Below are 22670 nucleotides of genomic sequence, written 5' to 3' on the forward strand. Positions count from 1 at the left end.
AGAAAGTTGAGAGTAATCATTGATGAAAAAAAACCTTGCGATTACAATTACAAAGTTTTAACAGTTAAAAGGTGACCACTGATTCCTTTAAAAGGCTGCATGTGTGGGCAGAAGAGCATCTGGGTGGACTGGTTTGGGGTGGTGTGCATTGTGGGAGATAAATGACCTGACTCTGTGCAGAAAGGGAGTGCCAATGGTGGGGACTGTGAAAGGAGGCAAAGATAACATGACCTGCCCGTTTATTAAGCACATCCCTGACCTTAAAAGCAACCCAGTCACCTCAAAAGTGACTGTAAATGTGCACATATGCAAGATAACACCATGGTCTGCAGAACCCAAGCACCATTGTGGGTGTACTTTAATGCTCATGAGTTCATATTATTTCCTCTGCAGCCCACTGTGATGGGTCTATAGAAGGCAACTAATAAAACTATCTGTAAAGTCAATAATGCATGCAATACACACTGCAGAAACTGTAGTCAGAGGTAATCCATGACAGATTAAGCACTCCACTGCAAAAACATAAAGCTAGTCAAAGATCCTCAATTTGTGACTGCAAAAAAACTTTGGCGAAGATTCCAAAATGACAGGAGCTCGATGCTACTTTTGGGAATTTGCTGCAAAAATACAAGTCAAAGACTACCCCGTAAACACTGTATTAACGTGTAATTGTTGAGAAAAAGGCAGGTTTATTGCATTCAAAATTCTACAACATATCCCATAATAGCGCTCACTGCAACAATTACAGGACAACGTGATGCTGAGTCGTGAAATAAATAAAAGAGCAGGTGAAAAAATGAGGACACACACACACTTGAACACATTCGTCCTGCATAGTCACGTTAGTATTTATGAGTTTACACTTTATGTCTCTGCAGTTCAGTCTGACTCTAATATGCTAGGCTATTTGCTAACTGTCAAGGAAGTATGTTTTTTGTTTGTTTGACATCATCGCACTACTTTATCGCCGTGACCAGCTCATCTAGCCTGCACTGCTACTTTTATGCAACTGTCAGGATAAAGAGATAAAGTGAAAAGCTGATAAGACATTTAGACAACAGTAGTGTCCTCTTGACAATGGACAGCGAAGACACACGTATGATAATAAGAGGCAGTACAGCAGCTTGTTGTTTTTTTTACCCAACACTCTTTCACAGACAAAGTGAAGAAAGAAAGAGTGGACAAAAGCAGAGCGTCCATCAAGTCATGGAAGCAATTTGTTTCAAGCTGTATTGTCTGTTTGCTTTGGCGCCCCCTAGCTGGGAGAGAGTGCAGGACTGTTGTCAGTGCTGATGTTTACCAGGCACTCACTGGACTTGAGGCTTGAGAGAGACTTGCAGCTTGGAAAGGAGCCCAAAGAGCCACAAAGTCCCATCAGAGAGGGGGTGTAGGCTTTTTCTGTACACACGGAAGGATAATTAAGATTTTTTTTTTTTATTATTATAAAAAAACTAACCAATAAGGAGATAGGTGGCATTGAGAGTCACCTGTGCACCAGGCGCCTCCGTTCGGCTTCCCCGCCGTCCTTGGAGGGTCTGAATCCAGGCTGATCTCCACTGACAGCAGCTCGGTGCTGGGGAAACTCCTCCTGAAGAGCAGCAATGTGTAATATAAGCAATTTTATCACAGTATATTAATAATGTTAATAATAATTAATAATATTCACAGTATTTAAAATGGCAGCTCCCTTGTGTCAAACATTTAGTATAAAAAAATAAACTTTTTGTTTAAATAATATTAATAAGTAACACATTAAAATGTACTAAAATTAATAGAATGACTAAATTATAAATACAAATGCAATGACATTTAAATAAATAATTGATTTAAAAAAAACAGCACAATATTTTGTTGAAAAGAAATACTACGCCAATTAATAATAAACAATTAATGAAACTAGATAGATATTTGAAATTAATAAAATAACAAGGTGTCTTAAAAACATTTATTATTATTTAGAGTGATATATTGTTTGTAAAAATAAACACTTGCAGATTAACTTGATTATTTGTATTATTAAAAAGTGTACTATACAATATATTTAAAGGTTGCACTTCCGACTAAAAATATTTATATAAAATAAAGTGACCTAAAAACTTCTATTCATATTTACTGGTCTTTTTTTAATCAGTATCAATTGTGTTATTTAAAATAGTGGATTCATTAGGTACTTTTTTCAGTTTATATACCTTATTTTAATTTTGAACTTTATTGCATCCCTTACAAGTAAAAATTGTTTTCAAAAAGTGCATTACTACTGCTGCCTTTGAAGTCCATTTGTATACCACACTCTATGTCCTTTGTTATAAATAGTTTGTTTGATGTTGTTTTCTGGAGTATATACAGTAGTAATATTGAACAGCAATGATAAATATAGAATATGGCAAGTGTTTTTGAGTTGTTTTGGCATCAAAGCAAACCTGCGGAAGAGCTTGAGGTCATCCTGACTGCTGTAAGGTTCAAGCAGAGGCCATTGGTTCACTAATGGGATGGTTAGGTTTTTGGCCAGGTGGTTGGCATCGCATGGAATTAAACTTGTTCTGTCAAACGTGGACAAGAAAAAAACCCTCTTAACAACATCTGTATGTGTATGGCAAAATACGTGAAGCTCCTGTGCGCATTTACAGTTGCTCCTGAAGCTCCAGGACGATGTCCTCCAGCTCCTTCTTCTCCTGCTGGCTCTGGCCGTGGAGCTCTTCCAGGCGGGCTTTCAGCCTTTTGTTTTCCACCTCCGTGTTCTTCAGCTGGGATTCGCGCAGACGCACCAGCTCCTCTAAGTAACCCTGACAAACACACGCATGTGTTGTACGTTGTTGCACACTCAGCAGCTACAACATTAGGAACACAGTTCCACACAATTGTACCTTGCCACATCACACTTTGAAGTTTGCAGCGTCACTCTATCGCAATTTTTGTGTCACAGATTTTTGGCCTAAATTAAGCATTTTCAAGCATAAAACTGGCTAAATGAAGTAAAAAATGAACTGGATGAGATCAAACCTATCAGATTGTGCTGTTCGGTATCGTGGCCACTGATTGGCTCAGCCTCATGCAGTATTACACGGCGTGGCGCAGTTGGGAGAGTTGCCGTGCCAGCAACCTGAAGGTTTCTGGTTCGATCCCCACTTCTACCAACCTTGTTGTGTCCTTGAGCAAGACACTTCACCCTTGCTCCTGATGGGTCGTGGTTAGGGCCGTGCATGACAACTCCCGCCATCAGTGTGTGAATGTGTGTGTGAATGGGTGAATGTGGAAATAGTGTCAAAGCGCTTTGAGTACCTTGAAGGTAGAAAAGCGTTATACAAGTATAACCCTTTTACCATAACCCATTTATTACATTTGATTAAACAAGTGTAAAGGTGGGTGTTTTTTATGTCTAGAAAGCTCTTATAATGTTAAAAACGTATTTAAAAGGTCGTAAACAAGTTTTTCTGCTCTCGCTATAAAAATATTTGATTTCTTGTTAATAATTCCTACTTTGCGGAAATTCATTTGCCACAGTCAGGCCTTGAACCAATTTACAGCGATAAACGAGGGATTACTTTACAAGTTTTTTTTTGTTTTTTGCCTCAACAAATGGAATAATGACCATATTTATCATACCAATAATTACCATGTACCGCATTTTTCGGACTACAAGTCGCAGTTTTTTTCATAGTTTGGCCGGGGGTGCGACTTATACTCAGGAGCGACTTATGTGTGAAATTATTAACACATTACCGTAAAATATCAAATAATATTATTTAGCTCATTCACGTAAGAGACTAGACGTATAAGATTTCATGGGATTTAGCGATTAGGAGTGACAGATTGTTTGGTAAACGTATAGCATGTTCTATATGTTATAGTTATTTGAATGACTCTTACCATAATATGTTACGTTAACACCCCAGGCACGTTCTCAGTTGGTTATTTATGCCTCATATAACATACACTTATTCAGCCTGTTGTTCACTATTCTTTATTTATTTTAAATTGCCTTTCAAATGTCTATTCTTGGTGTTGGGTTTTATCAAATAAATTTCCCCAAAAAATGCAACTCTTACTCCAGTGTGACTTATATATGTTTTTTTCCTTCTTTATTATGCATTTTCGGCCGGTACGACTTATACTCCGGAGCGACTTATACTCCGAAAAATACGGTATCTTGATTTATGCAAAATGAAATCATTAAGATGCATGCATTATTTACTGGTAAATCTACTGTACTTTTTTACACAAAACAATGTAATATAATACCTGGTTAGGTACTAGTTTAATTAATGAAATTATGTTTAGTGACACACACAAAAACTAGCAATTAAGATGAGCATTTGACACAATGTGATTTTCTTGAGTTATTTAGTGGAATTTCATTATTTTAAAATCCAATATTAATGTTGACACAAAAATATTGAATTAATTATTCTTTTTATATACAACTTTGTTTTAAGAAAATATCAAATTCATGAAATGGCTAATGTTTTTTTTTAATCAAAAGAAAAACAAACGACTAGAGGAGACTGAATCAATAGCACCACTGCTGGCTACAGCTCAGTACTGCACTTCATTTTGCCCCATCCATCCATTTTCTACCGCTTGTCCCTTGGGGTTGCGGGGGGTGCTGGAGCCTATCCCAGCTGCACACGGGCAGAAGGCGGGGTACACCCTGGACAAGTCGCCACCTCATCGCAGGGCCAACACAGGTAGACAGACAACATTCACACTCAGTTGCTTCAAAATGTCATTAATCAACAATTAATCAATTGACATAATTGTTATTTACTATGCTGCCTCTGTTACACTGCTGTAATCATTACATATTGTTGAATTCATGATTATTATCTTTATGAAGGCTCTTGTATCAGATCGCATGTACCTAATGTTGTGTCCAGTGTATTACCTTCTGAGCGTTGATAATCTTAAACCTCTGCTCCATCTTGCGGCACTTGGTGCTCCAGCTCTCCTCGTCGCCGACCAGTGGGACGTACGGATGCTCGGGGGCGTCGTCGTCACTCGCGCTGCTGTCGTCGTCGTCGTCGCTCACGTAATCGTAGCTATTTAACAGAAGCGAAGCAGGGAGCTTTTTAATTTCATGTAATGTAGGGTTGTATGTTTTTTTTCCCCTCCAGGGCTTCTCAGTAAGCGAGTCAGAGCTGTTCTTCATGTCACTCACACACACCAGTGACCAAAAAAAGAGTCATCTAATAAATGTTTTTTGTCTTTACACACCTTTGTGTGAATTTCAAATATGGCGTGTAGTCAACAACTGCAGGGGATTTGCCATCCAAGGCTTCCCCTTTGAGACAAAAACTGCAAAAGGAGACATTATCAAACTTTATAAGAAAAAGTCACAAGTTTGAGACTTTCAAAATGTCTCTAATGAGGGTCACCTGAAGTCTATTGCGCCGAGGCCTATTAGCATCCCAGTTAGCACGGTGGCTTCTTCTCTTAGCATGATGGCACCATCTGCATAGAATCGCCTGCGCGCGCATTAAAAGGACACACACACACACAAGCAGGTGAAATTTTAGATTACTGTACAAACTGTGCACTTTCACCTCTCACCTCGTGGTCCTAATGTCCCTCAGGGCAGTCGCCACATATTCCGACAGCCTCTTCTCCATCAGGGCCACTCTCATCCAGGCTCGTCCCTTAAGGAAATATTCAGGTTTTAGTTGATTTCCAACATGCCTCACAAGAATACACTGACGTTAATAAAAAGACTCAAAGGTACGTAAGCAATATTTACAGAGACCCAAATCATCGGGAGGAATAGCTCTACCAATCTTTAGATTTTACTACTGGGCCACCAACATTAGAATTCTTAAACATTGGCTGCAATATGAAGCATTTGATCCCCCTCCGTTATGGCTGGTTATGGAGGCAGACTCAACTAAACCAGTTTCTCTTAGGGCTCTGGTTCACTCTCCCATCCACTCTTCTACTTCCGTCCATCCATCCATCTCACGATCCACTCTTCCCTCACTCGTGAACAAGACTCCGAGGTACTTGAACTCCTCCACTTGGGGCAGGGTCTCCTCCGCAACCCAGAGATGGCACTCCACCCTTTTCCAGGCGAGAACCATGGACTCGGACTTGGAGGTGCTGATTCTCATCCCAGTCGCTTCACACTCAGCTGCGAACCGATCCAGTGAGAGCTGAAGATCCTGGCCAGATGAAGCCATCAGGACCACATCATCTGCAAAAAGCAGAGACCTAATCCTGCAGCCACCAAACCAGATCCCCTCAACGCCTTGACTGCGCCTAGAAATTCTGTCCATAAAAGTTATGAACAGAATCGGTGACAAAGGGCAGCCTTGGCGGAGTCCAACCCTCACTGGAAACGTGTCCGACTTACTGCCGGCAATGCGGACCAAACTCTGGCACTGATCATACAGGGAGCGGACCGCTACAATCAGACAGTCCGATACCCCATACTCTCTGAGCACTCCCCACAGGACTTCCCGAGGGACACGGTCGAATGCCTTCTCCAAGTCCACAAAACACATGTTGACTGGTTGGGCAAACTCCCATGCACCCTCAAGGACCCTGCCGAGAGTATAGAGCTGGTCCACAGTTCCACGACCAGGGCGAAAACCACACTGTTCCTCCTGAATCCGAGGTTCGACTATCCGGCGTAGCCTCCTCTCCAGCACACCTGAATAGACCTTACCGGGAAGGCTGAGGAGTGTGATCCCACGATAGTTAGAACACACCCTCCGGTTCCCCTTCTTAAAGAGAGGAACCACCACCCCGGTCTGCCAATCCAGAGGTACCACCCCCGATGTCCACGCGATGCTGCAGAGTCTTGTCAACCAAGACAGCCCCACAGCATCCAGAGCCTTAAGGAACTCCGGGCGGATCTCATCCACCCCCGGGGCCTTGCCACCGAGGAGCTTTTTAACTACCTCAGCAACCTCAGCCCCAGAAATAGGAGAGCCCACCACAGATTCCCCAGGCACTGTTCCTCATAGGAAGCAGTGCCTGGGGAATCTTCTACTTCCGCTTTCACGAAAAATCCAATTGTAAAAACCTCATTCAGAATTTGAGTTCAGTTCAAAGGCTATTTTGGCTTACAGACTATTTCGAGTCTTGCACCCATCACTGCTAACCATGTTTTCCCTCACTCTCTTGTCGATAGTGCCTTTTAAGATGGTCAAGTTTGGCGATCAACACCATTAAATATTTATACATTGACAACAAACATTTATACATTGACAACACGCTTGCCTCTTTCCAGCAACTTTGTGACAAATTTTCACTCCCTAAACAACACTTTTAGATATCTACAGAGCCACAGTTTTGTTCTAAATACTTTTTACCGGGTTTCCAAACTTACCGACTGACACAGTTTTAGATGCTTTTTTGACACCACTTCCTACTAGGATTGTACGGTATACCGGTATTAGTATAGTACCGCGATACTAATGAATCATATTCAGTACTATACCGCCTATAAAAAGTACCGGATTGATACCCAAATTTGTGGTATCATCCAAAACTAATGTAAAGTATCCAAACAACAGAAGAGTAAATGATTATTACATTTTAACAGAAGTGTAGATAGAACATGTTAAGAGAAAGTTAGCAGATATTAACAGTAAATGGAACTAGTAGATTAATAATTCATTTTCTACCACTTGTCCTTAATAATTTTGACCAAATAGTAGACTGGAAAATGACACAATATGTTACTGCATATGTCAGCAGACTAAATTTGGAGCCTTTTTTTGTTTACTTACTACTAAAAGACAAGTTGTCTAGTATGTTCACTATTTTATTTAAGGACACACTTGCAATAACAAACATATGTTTAATGTATCAAAAGATTTTTTTGTTAAAATAAAGCCAATAATGCCATTTTTTGTGGTCCCCTTTATTTAGAAAAGTATCAAAAAGTACCGAAAAGTATCGAAATACATTTTTGTACCGGTACCAAAATATTGGGGTATCAGGACAACACTACTTCCTACTTTTAAATGATCAATTACACAGGTTTACAACCTCAGTCTCTGGTTTCAATTAGGTCACTTTAGAAGGAAGATTTAGGAGTGACCCCATCTGAGGAGAGATGGACAGAGATTTTAAGTAGAGTTCATACATCTTCTATTTGTGCTAGACACAGCCTTATTCAATGCAAGCTAATACATCGTATCTATTATACCAAGGTCCAGCTGGTTAAGATGTATGACGGAATATCCGTATTATGTGATCCGTGTCAACAGTCTCCAGCTAAACCTAATACATATGTTTTGGCTCTGCCCATCCCTGTGCAGTTATTGGTCTCAATTTTAAGTACTTTGTCTTTGCTAATTGGCAAAAAGATCGAACCGAAACATCTAAGCGGACTATTTGGGGTAGCCCCTGTGTCATCTTCTCTTAGCAAATTTCAAAAAGAATTTGGTAGCATTTACTACTTTGTTGGCTAAAAGACTTATTGTGCTAAATTAGACGGCACCTCCTTGCCACACCCTCTTGATTAGAGATATTCTTTATTTCCTTAAATTAGAGAAAATTAGGCGGACATTGAACGGTTGTTCTGTGAAGTTTCCGAAGTATGGGGTGGTTTCCTAAAATATGTAAAAGAGACTGATCTCAAATTTAACCCCGATTGAAAAGTAATTGAAAGGTAGATAATTGATGAGCCTTTTGTCTGCTTTTATGCATTGCTACACCGTGTTGGGGACATTCAGGAGTGCAGTTGTCTGTCAATATATGCCTGGACTTATTTGACTGATGCATGATTTTTTTTTGCTAGTTTATCAATTTTATTTTATGTCTAATTTTTGTGGGTTACTTGTTTCGGAGGGGCAAAAGAATGTTTGACATGTATTCAATTGTATTTTAGGACTGTATGTGTCAAAAATTATATTACAAAAATAAAAACGCAACACATTAAAGTTACCACCATGTCCGAAAAGGAGTAGGAAGAAGCAGAGCTGATTTAATCGCGCCCCTGTCACCCCTTATTTTCTTCAGGCTTACTTTAGCTCGTGAGGGGCTGATGTTTTCCATGCTCTCGATGCTGTGAATGCAGCTGTGGGGCACTTTGGCACAAGCCAATCGGATGAAGTCCCAGAAACTTCTCTGGCCATCGAACCAGCTTCCAGAGCCTAAAATGTCCGAAATATATCAATATTAGAACGTTTTTCACCCCTCACCACCATTGTCACCTATAAAGCTTGGAGTCGGAGGGAACTAAAGCCTAACTTTATACTTGTATCGTGTACTTTCAATACCTTTTTTTATAAAGAAAAAGTTAGTCAAATATTGTTGTTGTTTTAAAACACCATACAGTATGGGAATTGATTCATGTAAAATACATAAAATATTTAATAAATACTAATATTAAATAATATTAATAACAATAAATACTGACTCTAATTAAGTATTTCCTCCTTAAAATCTTTTTTTAAAATAAATAAATGTCATAATGACAATAATAAAACCATAAAATCAAACATATACTGTACCAAAAAAATTTTTTCTTTCAAAAAAAAGAAGACAAATAATTATTAAGTCAAAAAAACAAGAAATAAAATAAATAAATAAAATCTAAACAAACAATTTATTCTCCTAAGAATATGAATTAATGATTACAGTTACAACTATTATAAATACAGCAAACAAATTATAAATAATAAAATATTAACTAAAATGAAAATAAATATGTATTCACAAAAAATATTAATCACTTTATCAATTATTAATACATTCATAACTTAACACAAATTCAAAGTGTGAAAGGAAAAAAACATCATGTTATTTTCTAATTTCTCCCCTTAAAAAATAAATTTGCAAAAAGCTAAGCCCTCCTTCTCCTTAAAAAACTATTTAAAGTAAACACCAGACTAATAAAACCATAAAATATAAGATATTATATACAAAAAATAATTTTTGTCTTAATTTTTTTGAAACTAATTTATTAAGTCCATCCATCTGTCCATTTTCTACCGCTTATCCCATAAAAATTAAAATAATAATAATAATAATAAATATTTTTAAACACAATCTAAATAAACTATTTTCTCTTCTAATAATATTAATTAATGAATTACAGCTACAACAATATTAACACACAAAATAAAGATAAAAAGAAAAAGAAGATGTATTCACCAACATTTTAATTACCTTATTAATTTTTATGAATTCATAACTTAATTAACACAAACTCAAGCAAAAAAATTAAGCTTTCCCACTCCTTGAAAAAAACCCAATTTAAAGTAAATAAATATCATGATAATAAAACTGTAAAATATAACATATTAAATGCCTCAAACTTTTTTTTTCTTTCTTTTAAAAAATAATTAATGAAGTCATAAAAACTAAAACAACAAAATAACTCATAAATACAATCGTAATGAACAATTTCCTCTCCTAATAATATGAATGAATGAATTACTACAACAATAATAACACAAACAAATTATACATAATAAAATATTAAATACTGTGATGAGGTGGCGACTTGTCCAGGGTGTACCCCGCCTTCCACCCGATTGTAGCTGAGATAGGCTCCAGTGCCCCCCGCAACCCCGAAGGGAATAAGCGGCAGAAAATGGATGGATGGAAAATATTAAATAAAATAATAATAGGTCTTCACAAAAAATATGAATTACCTTTCTAAATATTGATACATTTAATTAACACAAACTCAAATAATAAAAGGATTTAAAAAATCATTGTATATTTTTTCATTCCTCCCTTTAAAAAAATTAGAGTGCAAAAAATGAATGAATAATGATTGGAAATCATACAAATATAATCAAAGCTACAAGCACCGTTGAACTTAACCACCACGATTTGGGCTCATTCGGTCCCTAATACGAGTGTGCGAAAATATGACACACGGTTTTTATCCAAACCAAAATGGTAGTATTCCTGTTGTTTTACGAACTTGGGTTTGTGAGAGTTTTTGAGTGTGTTCTGTCACGACAGATGTCTTTTCCAAATCTCTTGATGATCGGCAAAACTGGCTATATTTTTTTTTTTATATACAGAAGGCGCAATTGAGTCAGTTGTGGGGTTTTTGTTTTAGGGACCCTTAAAAAACAACATTTTCCACTTTGCCTGACGTGCTCACAACCTTTGGTGATCTTTCATGCAAGTTAAGGCACGCGGTGAGGCTTTTTATTACCTTTGAAGCGGTGGCAAAGGATGTGCTCCAGAACGGCCGCAAAATTGATGAACGCCTCCGATGAGTCATCAATGGGCTCGGCCGTGTCTTTCTCCAGAAGGGTTTTCACTGAGAACCTAAAGGGGTAGTAGGAACAGGAAGAGTTGCTGATGTCACTTTGTTATGATGTTTTACTGGACCACTCAATAATAACATGACTCTTGTGTGATGTAACTTGTATTGATAGGAAAGGCACTCACTGTAGTGATGCACCGGTTTATATAATACATATAGTGCAGCGTAAGTACAATTAAAGATTATGCTTTTGTGAATTTGAATGCCTTCAAGACAATATTAGACGAGTCAAGTGATCTAACAACCCCTTTGTTCTAATGGCATGAATGTCTCATTCATGGAACGATATACACAACAGGCACTGACTTGTGAGCTCTGTTACCACTAAAATAAACACAATTTCTAATTATTGTAGCCATAGTAAATACACAACAAAAGTATACACCCTCAAATAGTTCATTTGTTTAACCCACGTTTCTACTTACCCAGCAGGCACAAGACATTAAAACAACGTTAAGAACTTGTTGAATTAGGTCCTGACGTTGAGCCACTCAAACATAACGTTGAAACGACGTTTAATCAATGATGGGTTCCGACGATTTGACCATTGAAATGTAATCATTTCGCCACCAATATTCTACAACACAAACACAGCGTTGAAACAACATGCTTTTTGGCAACATTTATTCAATGTCAGGTTGTGACGTTGATTTGACCATTCAAATTTTATAATTTCCCAACAAACAACGTGGATCCGACGTTGGGCATCAACATTGTCTCATCACACAAATGCAACTATTTTGCAATGTTGTTTCAAAGTCAGTTTTAAAGGACATGACTGTATTATCAACATTGTATCAATGTCTTGTGCCTGCTGGGTAACTCACTCTCACCCGCTGTGGTGTGGGGTGGTATTACTGGCTAGTTTCTAGCTAGCTTCACCACAAAATGTGTCTTTAATCAGCAAATTCAATTTTATGTTGATCACTTTAGTTTCTGTAGTGTGTGGGGGTGTAGGATATAATAACGAATTGTTAAAGGAAGTATCATGCTTTATACACATGTTTTTATAGGTTTCTGTTGGGAATCGTTTTTTTTGCTGGGCTGGAGTAACTATCGCCCCATGTGGTGCACATTGGTATTGCAGGCTGGTTTATTAACACACAAACTTTAGAAACTAAACTGACAAGGTAGTTATATACGACTGCAAACTATAATGATTATAAACATAAAGAATTATTAAGTAATATTGTGAGCATTTTCGTTTTCTAGGCACCTTTCTGTGACTTTAGGGCTTGGTTATATACTCACTCTCGCCTCCTGCGGTGGTGTCGATGGAATTACAGGCTGATTTCGCTTGTTTTGCAGCTAGATGTTATTGAGAGATATGTGTATTTTTAATGTAAACAAACATAAAATGGATTTGCAACCAAAAAAATATTTATTGACAAAAATAATTTGCAAACAAAAACAATGGATTTGAAATAAAAATATATATATTTTCAAGCAAACAAAAAAGTTTTGATTGCAAATCTTTTTTTCTGGTTACAAATAATTTTCAGGTTACACAAATTTGGGGGTGTTAGAAATCTTTTTTTATTTGCGACTGAACTTCAATCTTGTGGGTGAAGCCTCTGAACAATGAGTCAGAAACCTATTGGTCTGTATCGCTAACTCCTAGTGACCAATAAAACGGCTTCAAACATATTATTCAGAGAAAGGCCAGCCCACAAGATTGAAGTTGAGTCATAACAAAAAAAAAAAGACTTGTCACCCAAAAATTTGCAACCAACTATTTTGGGGTTTATAATAATAATAATTTTTTTAATCTGTTTTTTTGTTTGCAAATATTTTTTTGGGTATAAATATTAAATGTTTGCAACAAATATTACTATATATTATCATACTTTCCAAACATTTTTTGTCTAAATAAAAATAAATACATAAATATCTGCTTGACTTATGATTTTACAGCAAACTATCCATCAAATGAATAAAAATGACAATACATTTTACAGTGTTCTTTACAGAATAATTACAGTAAATTGAAAATAACTACCATTTTTTGTGGTAAAAATTCTGTTGACTGAGCTGCCATATTTTTACTGTAAAATCTTGTTTTTAACGTGTATTACTGTAAATGGAAAAACGATACATTTGTTTTTACGGTAGAAAAACTGGCAACTAAGTTGCCAGAATAAAAAAAATAACTTGTACTGTTTTTCCATTTACAATATAATGTTTTAAAAACCAATGTAATAGAAAAATTCGGGCAACTAGGCTGCCAGCTCCCAACAGGTGTAAAAGAAAGTGCATCAATATCCTTCTTCAAAACCGCACTAAAAGAACACCTCCAGGCAACTTCAACCCTTGACTAACACCCTCCCCCCTCCACATCCCACCTCCCCGGATTGTAAATAATCAAATGTAAATAATCAAATGTATATACTTGTTCTTATGCTTTCTGAGCTCACTATGTTCACTGCTCACTGTACATATCCTACCAAATAAGACCTACACTGTTTCAATGTTCAATGTACATTTCTCAGATGATGCAATTGTTGATGACTGAAGTGCTGATATCAACCAAACCTAATATTATGTTTATTTACTGAACACAACATAATAGTTATTATAAAACCATACTTGCCAACCCTCCCGATTTTCCCGGGAGACTCCCGAATTTCAGTGCCACTCCCGAAAATCTCCCGGGGTAACCATTCTCCCGAATTTCTCCCGATTTCCACCCGGACAACAATATTGGGGGCGTGCCTTAAAGGCAATGCCTTTAGTGTCCTCTCTCACCTGAAAAGGAGACTATTATATATGTCTCCGTTACCCATAGGTTTATCTATAACCCATAAAGTAGGCAGGCACGGAGCTATTTCTCAGCGTGCGTTTATTCCAGCCGGCACACAACATCCGGATTCCCATCATGCATTGCTTCAAAACTACGCCAAGTAGTAATGTCAGGGTTTCCCACACATTCATTTACTTGTGGCGGCCCGCCACGAAAGAATTACGTCCGCCACAAATAAAAAAACATTTTTTAAAAATTACAAAAATAACAAAAAAAAACTTTTTTTTTTTTTTTTTTTTGTCCTCTCCAGCTTCTCAGGCAAATCATATAGTTGATGTAGATGCCCATATCGGCTGTTCAGATTTACTTTACAAAAGAGAAGTGTAGGATACTTCTCTTGTTGCCTTATTTGTATTTGACTTTATTAAATATATTTATATTAGAAACACAACATGTGTATATAACAAAGGGTGCAAAGTCTGCAGGCAGTAGGAAACACATGGTTAAGTGTAGGGAGTAAAACTGATGGCAGTCTAAAGTTCAAGATTTTTGGAGCTCTTTGTTCAGTGGATCAGATGATTGATGAAGCTCTGTGTCTATCTACCACCACTACTGTTTTCTGTTTATTTGTTACTGACTGTGGCAGGACACCTCTGCCTCTGTTTCACTTTATGTTGCTGGTAAATAATATGGTTGTAGTAGTAGGCTAAGGTTAAATTATTTAGTATGCACTAATTAAAGAGGCAGAGCTTTGAGACATTTTAGCTTTTATATTTTATAAGATATATTTTTTGTAAGAACCACAATTAATAAATATATTTCAGTGAATAACTTATTGTTCAAATCTGTATATAAATATTTACATAAAGTGTTGTAATTATATTGTAAAATGGATGGATGGATGGATGGATGGATGTACGTTTAAAACAAAACTGTTATTATTAATTAGTAAGTATACATTTTTTGAGCCTTTTTAGAGAAAATCAAATCATTGTAGTAAATTATGCAAATTACTCGAGATGTCATGGTGACCACGCCCATAGCCACGCCCCCACCGCCACAGGTATCTTGGCAGTTTATGGGAAACACTGAATGTCCAAAAACATAACAGAGACGAAGCAGAAAAAAAACGAAGAAGAGACATGGCGACGACGAGTAAGAAGAAGAAGTACGCTTGCGAGTTCCAAAATGATTGGAAAAAATAATTTCAGTTCATCCAGGACAGCTCAAAGGGGAAGGGGTATGCTGCCTGCAAATTTTGTAGATCAGACTTCTCCATTAAACACGGTGGCCGAACGGATATACTCATTCATGAACGGATTATTTATATATATATATATATATATATATATATATATATATATATATATATATATATATATATATATATATATATATATTAGGGCTGTGAATCTTTGGGTGTCCCACGATTCGATTCAATATCGATTCTTGGGGTCACGATTTTTTTTTAATTCAACACGATTCTCGATTCAAAAACGATATTTTCCCGATTCATAACGATTCTCTATTCATTCAATACATAGGATTTCAGCAGGATCTACCCCAGTCTGCTGACATGCAAGCAGAGTAGTAGATTTTTGTAAAAAGCTTTTATAATTGTAAAGGACAATGTTTTATCAACTGATTACAATAATGTAAATTTGTTTTAACTGTTAAATGAACCAAAAATATGACTTATTTTATCTTTGTGAAAATATTGGACACAGTGTGTTGTCAAGCTTATGAGATGCGATGCAAGTGGTAAGCCACTGTGACACTATTGTTCATTTTTTATAAATGTCTAATGATAATGTCAATGAGGGATTTTTAATCACACTATGTTGAAATTGTAAGTAATATTGATACTGTTGTTGATAATATTCATTTTTGTTTCACTACTTTTGGTTTGTTCTGTGTCGTGTTTGTGTTTATTGCAGTTCTGAGTGTTGCTGGGTTTTGGAATTGGATTGCATTGTTATGGTATTGCTGTGTATTATTTTGTTGGATTGATTAATTAAAAAAAACAAAAAAAAAACATTTTAATTAATTAAATCGATTTTTTAAAAATGAGAATCGATTCTGAATCGCACAATGTGAGAATTGCGATTCAAATTCGAATAGATTTTTTCCTACACCCCTAATATATGTATATATATATATATATATATATATATATATATATATATATATATATATATATATATATATATATATATATATATATATATATATATATATATATATATATACGAAATACTTGAAAATATATACACCCCCCATCTCCCGAATTCGGAGGTCTCAAGGTTGGCAAGTATGTATAAAACATATGTGTTTAAGTATAATAATAATATATAATAAGTGCCTCAAACTAAAAATTAGAATCCATTAAAGGAGTTAAATAACAACTTAAGTGCACACAGGCCTCTCTTATTGTGCCTCTGAGTCCCTGGTGTGCCAGCCAGTCCCTGCCCCAAAAAGGTCGTCATGGCAACCATCTGCATGAGTAAATGGAAGATGACACTGCTAAACTCAGAGAGGACATGCTGTTCTTTTTAAAAGAAAAAAATAGATATACTGCTGTAGACCTTATTTGTGTCATCACAAAAGGGATTTAGAACCAGATGATGTCATCTAAGGTCAGGAGTGAACCGTGAAGATAAACAATGCAAAAATAGCACAATGAAATGCACATGTCATGCAATGAGGATGAAAAGTGACCTGCACACGGTGATGAGGTTCTTCCTTTCCACGGCCACGTTCCGAGAAGATGCTTTCACCGACACATCCCCCATGGCCACACAGACCGGCTCCATCCGACCACCGAAGGACTCCTGCCTGCCTGCCTGCCACCTGACCTCCGCCTCTTTCTCCTCATTCACGCACCGAAGTGTGAGAAAGTGGGAAGCACACTCGCGGCCACAAAGAAGACACAGTCGGAACACAAAAGCAGGGAGTCGTTGGCAGTCTTTTTTTGTTTTTAATCACCAGCAGACTGATTTTACATCCGCGTCCTCTCTTCCCTGATCTCGCCGCCCCTTCCAGTGACGTCATTACCACGCGACGTGACCAGCTAACTGGCTCAAAGTACAAGTAGCTAGCAAACTGGCTAATGTGCTAAAAAATAAATACAGTACAATTTTGACGTGTTAGGTCAAACATTTTGACATTCAACCCGTTTATTTGAATTTAAATGTTTAAGTGCAAGTGTGAAAGTAATACTAGGTAAATGTGAACCTTCGCCTTAAATGACGTCATACCAATCTTCCTTTTTTGTTGTTGGAGGGAATCAATCCAAATATGGCCGGTATCGATGCCGACATCAGATCGATACCAGCGTGATGTGACCAATTTTCAATTAATTTTCAGTGAAAATTAATTGAAAAATGGTCACATCACGCTGGGGGTGTCCGATATTTTCCAACTCTTTAATTACCGATACCGATATATACAGTCGTGGAATTAACACATTATTATACCTAATTTGGACAACCAGGTATGGTGAAGATAAGATCCCTTTTTTAAAAATTAATAAAATAAGATAAATAAATTAAAAACATTTTCTTGAATAAAAAAAAAAGTAAAACAATATAAAAACAGTTACATAGAAACTAGTAATTAATGAAAATGAGTAAAATTAACTGTTAAATGTTAGTACTATTAGTGGACCAGCAGCATGCACAATCATTTGTGCTTACGGACTGTATCCCTTGCAGACTGTATTGATCTATATCGATATATAATGTAGGAACCAGAATATTAATAACAGAAAGAAACAACCCTTTTGTGTGAATGAGTGTGAATGACTATAAATGGGGGAGGGAGGTTTTTTGGGTTGGTGCACAAATTGTAAGTGTATCTTGTGTTTTTTACGTTGATTTAAAAAAAAAAAAAAAAAAAAAAAAATACGATACCGATAAAAAAAAACCCGATACCGATAATTTCCGATTTTACATTTTTAAAGCATTTATCTCTAATTTTCACACATATATTTTATATATTTACAAACCATAAATACGTTATTAAGACATAGGTGGGCAAAAAGCAAAAGTATTTGAATAATAGTCATTCATGTTTTTGGTTATAGTGCGGAAAATACCGTATTCTATATACTGTTAAAATATTTACAAATAAGTTTGATACATTTTTATATTTTCCTAATAAACTTATCATGTGTTTTATTCTGATTCTAATCATGATCAAAATATTAAAAGCCAAATCACTAAATCATTCAAGGAGCTTGAAAGCAAAAGGATCGAGACAATAATTTGCAGTATCGCTCAACCTTACTTAACACTACTGATCTTATTTAGCTATGAGGGCAAAAAAGCAGTGCAAACCACAAATATAACAATAAACATATTTCCAAATGATTATATCTGCTGACAGTGTCAATCAACAATGTGCATTCGTAGTGTGTGTATAAAAATAGAACACACACATAACCAAGCGTGAGTGCCGCCTCTGCAGCTCTGCGTCCATTCCTGAGGCTAACATGTGAAATTCATGATGGTGTTGCGAGATTATAAAGTCTCAGAGGAAGGTGGCGATGTCCAGCTTTTGCACCAGCGCCCTAAGGCCTGTCACGGCTGATGAATGAATAGAGACAAGGCTACCAGTGAAGCGAGCACCCTGCCCGTCTAGACCTGTCTGACCACAGCAGGCGAAGAGGCATAATATTGGATATTTGGATAGTGAGCTTGGTAACAGGAGTGTAATGCCCACCACTCTACTTACTACAATACATTCATAAGAATGCTCACATGTCAACAGAGGAGCTAGTTTTGGTCTACTTATTAAGGCCAAATGTAGGATGGGACTTCAAAACACACCATTTCAAATGATGGATGGATGTGAAACAAGAGAAAACAATACAATCTTTGCTTAAATACAGTTTAAATGATGACACAATTGAAAGTATGCCCCCTTATTAGATGCACCCACACAATCTATGTAGATCCAATACAATACTGGAGTAGTACAGTACACCACTACACAACAACAATAATAATAAACATATTGTTAATGAAATATTTATGTGACACAAGACAGAATTTTACATAATTATTTGAATGGATGTTTCTCCATTTTCCCCCCTTTTCCCATTTTCATGTCTATATTTAACAAATGAATGATAATAAATGATAATAATGAATGATACAAATTGTGGGTTTTTATTTTTAATTTTTATATATATTCACATATTGTAAAACTTTGACAGAAAACAATTATTGAATATCATTCTTGAAATAAAAAAATTCCAATGATATTTTTTCAAATGTATTAATTAGCGCCGTTAAACGATTCAACGTTTTAATCAGATTAATCAAACTTTTGCATTTAGAATATTCACAGTAGATTGCATGCTTGCATGAATTAAATTACCACTAAAAAAAGACCCCAATATTTAATTGTCAGAATGTCATCCAAGAACATTTTTAAATGTTTTAATTCATCTGTTCAAACGTTGCTAACAGTTTTATCCCGTCTTGGTTTATTTAAAAGTGAAATGTTCCTGTTTTCTTTTTTTTCCCATGTTTATATACATTCATCGCTAATTGTGAAATTCTGACAGAAGACATAATTATTGATTAATAATTTTATATAGGATTTTTCATTTTTTCCCCCCCAATTCCTTTTTGTATTTTAAACGTCTCTGCATTTTATATTTGAATAATTGCGGTTAATCGTACTAAATTACTTGTGTGCATTAACTTTAAAATACCCAAAAATGTTGACACAAATGCAGTTTTGTATTTGAATAATTGCGGTTAATCGTAGTAAATTACTTGTGAGCATTAACTTTAAAATACCCAAAAATTTTGACACAAATACAATTTTACTGTAAAACAGCTCTTTTATTCAAAGTCCCGCCGGGGTTTATTTTGCCAGCCAACTCCCCTCACTCATCCCTGCACTGACTTGATCACTGACCGCATAACAACCTTTATAGCTGCCTTTCAGGTAACCATCCGCCGTTAAGGTAAAGAAGCATGGCCTCTCAAACTAAATAGTCTGGTTAATCTGCGTATACACATGATTATTGCGATAATGTTTTGTGATTAATCGCATGAGTTAACATGTTAACTTGGACAGCCCCACAGGGCTGCAGCAATTAATCAATTCAATTGAGCTTATATATATATATACTGTGTCTTCGATTAATCGGTTAATGAGTGTAACTAATAAAAAATTATAAAACCTGGACCACAGGGAGCGCGCAGATCTTTAAATTCATGGACATAGTTTCCGCATAGCCACTGCAATGAAGCACACATTAAAGCGCTCTGTGGCGCAAACGGCATAAAAGCTTTTTTTCGTAAATTTTTTTATTGAAAAATGCAATTTCAATGTTGATGTGTATTTGTTAGAAAAAAGATAGGTTATAAGAAGCAGAAAAATATTTTTGTATTTCAACTATTTCCCCTAAAATACACGTTAAGGGCTATAAAGTGTGTTTTATCCCATTACTCCATTAATCGAACATAGTAATCGATAGTTTTGTCATGACTTGTCACACAACTTTGTTGGTATTTTCCTGTTTTTTTTATGATTTAGTTCCGGTCTAGCGCTCTTATATTGGTTTATTTTCCTGTTTTGCTTTGTCCTTCCTGATGCAACTTGACCCCTGCTTCAGAGCGCTGTTCGGTCCACCTGAATTGTATTAGTAATTCCACAACCTTCTTAAACCAGTATCGCGCTTTATTCATCGCTCGAGAATTGACTGCTGTGGCACACCTTACCGCAAGTGTAACCTTGTTTTTTGTGGAAGCAAAATTCTGTTTTACGTGCACATCTCTGCACAAGAGTGTTTGTGTAGACTAGAGTTTGACTACAGGTGTAATTAAATAATCTTTTACCTGCAAGCTACATTTGTGCATTCCATGTGCATCTCAAAATCAAGACAACTACCGCTAAAAATTATTCTCTGCATTTGACCCATCACCCTTGATCACCCCCTGGGAGGTGAGGGGAGCAGTGAGCAGCAGTGGTGGCCGCACCCGGGAATCATTTTTGGTGATTTAAACCCCAATTCCAACCCTTGATGCTGAGTGCCAAGCAGGGAGGTAATGGGTCCCATTTTTATAGTCTTTGGTATGTGTGTGACAATCATTGGTACTTTAACAAGTTACTCTATTACTAAACTAATCGATAGCTGCAGCCCTACAGCCTTATTTATTATACAATATACCGATTGTTAAATAAGAGAAGACAAACATTTAAAAAAAAAAGGTTGTGTTTTACTTTTCCTCCTTGTGTATAATTGAATACATTTTTGGTTTCTTATATAGATACTAATTTAATAACCCATCCATCCATCCATCCATTCTTTGTACTGGCTCGTTTTTTTCCCTTTTTTTGGTCTTTATACATTTTTTTTTTACCTCTTCTTGTATCAGATCTTTGTTTTTTTCCCCTCCATTTTCCTTTGATTTATATACCGTATTTTTCGGAGTATAAGTCGCTCCGGAGTATAAGTCGCACCGGCCGAAAATGCATAATAAAGAAGGAAAAAAAACATATAAGTCGCACTAGAGTATAAGTCGCATTTTTTGGGGAAATTTATTTGATAAAACCCAACACCAAGAATAGACATTTGAAAGGCAATTTAAAATAAATAAAGAATAGTGAACAACAGGCTGAATAAGTGTACGTTATATGAGGCATAAATAACCAACTGAGAACGTGCCTGGTATGTTAACGTAACATATTATGGTAAGAGTCATTCAAATAACTATAACATATAGAACATGCTATACGTTTACCAAACAATCTGTCACTTCTAATCGCTCAATCCGATGAAATCTTATACGTCTAGTCTCTTACGTGAATGAGCTAAATAATATTATTTGATATTTTACGGTAATGTGTTAATAATTTCACACATAAGTCGCTCCTGAGTATAAGTCGCACCCCCGGCCAAACTATGAAAAAAACTGCGACTTATAGTCGGAAAAATATGGCATTTAAAAATAAAAAAATTCTGCAAGCCTACAGGCTTGTAGGGATGAAATAGCCTCTGTGTTTTTTCCTGACCTAATATGTATTCCGCTCTACCCCGGTATTGAGCACTATATAACGGATAAACCACAGAAACCTCGACTATATTTAAAAATATATACATATATTTCTTGTATTGGATACAACTAGATTGTGTGGTTTCACCTACTATCCTTATTCAAGATCCTGGTATCCCAAAGTTCTTACAAGGCAGTTTCCAGCTCTTTAACAGACAAGGAGGTGTCTGCATCATCTTCCGGAGGGGTCTGTGTTGAAGCCCCACAGCTTTTGTCCTCCTGTCTCTTGCATCCTCTTGCATGCCTTGCAAAGACAACTCCGGATTCGCTCCCTCCCGACCTCCTTGCTGCCATCTCCTGCTGGAGGCCCGACGTCTCACAATAGCTGACCGCGTATCCGGGTAGACTGCTCTGTGCGTAGAGGGGGGCGTGGCGAGGTAGCCTGGACCCTATGCTGGTGCCGTGGGGAAACGCTCGGGGATGTGCGGCGGACATGCAGACACTGTGAGTGGTGGTGTGAGACATCATGCCGCCGTAGTAACAGCTGCCGCCGCCATTACTGCTGGTTATCCTGGCTTTTTGCTTCAGGTCCAACGCTAAACTTCTTCTCAGCCACGCCTTCTTTACCTCCGCTTGCACCTGCAACAGGATTATCTTATAAATCGCCGTGTTGTTGCCATGG

At 36.6% G+C, this 22670-nt stretch overlaps 2 protein-coding genes across 3 annotated transcripts in view; both read right to left on the bottom strand.

Moving 5' to 3' along the window:
- Positions 1 to 118: 118 nt before the first annotated feature.
- Positions 119 to 17020, bottom strand: LOC133655486 (RUN domain-containing protein 3A-like). Its single transcript, XM_062055709.1, has 11 exons — positions 16692 to 17020; positions 11120 to 11235; positions 8968 to 9095; positions 5548 to 5633; positions 5373 to 5462; positions 5212 to 5292; positions 4883 to 5036; positions 2626 to 2783; positions 2421 to 2540; positions 1488 to 1588; positions 119 to 1398 (listed from the first exon to the last, which is right to left on the bottom strand). The coding sequence occupies exons 1-11, from the start codon at positions 16784 to 16786 to the stop codon at positions 1256 to 1258; spliced, it is 1272 nt and encodes a 423-aa protein (XP_061911693.1). The 5' UTR covers positions 16787 to 17020; the 3' UTR covers positions 119 to 1255.
- A 5-nt stretch (positions 17021 to 17025) lies between these two features.
- pth3r (parathyroid hormone 3 receptor) overlaps positions 17026 to 22670 on the bottom strand; it is a 30804-nt gene continuing 25159 nt past the window's right edge. The window contains exon 15 of one of the 2 annotated variants that reach the window (XM_062055708.1): positions 17026 to 22627. In XM_062055708.1, coding sequence (XP_061911692.1) covers positions 22175 to 22627 — 453 coding nt within the window. In that variant the 3' untranslated portion in view covers positions 17026 to 22174. Of the gene's footprint in view, positions 22643 to 22670 lie in introns of both variants that reach the window. The other variant, XM_062055707.1, reaches the window with a different exon arrangement.

The sequence above is a fragment of the Entelurus aequoreus genome, linkage group LG08, assembly GCF_033978785.1.
Source record: "Entelurus aequoreus isolate RoL-2023_Sb linkage group LG08, RoL_Eaeq_v1.1, whole genome shotgun sequence".
In the NCBI taxonomy this organism is placed as follows: Eukaryota; Metazoa; Chordata; class Actinopteri; order Syngnathiformes; family Syngnathidae; genus Entelurus; species Entelurus aequoreus.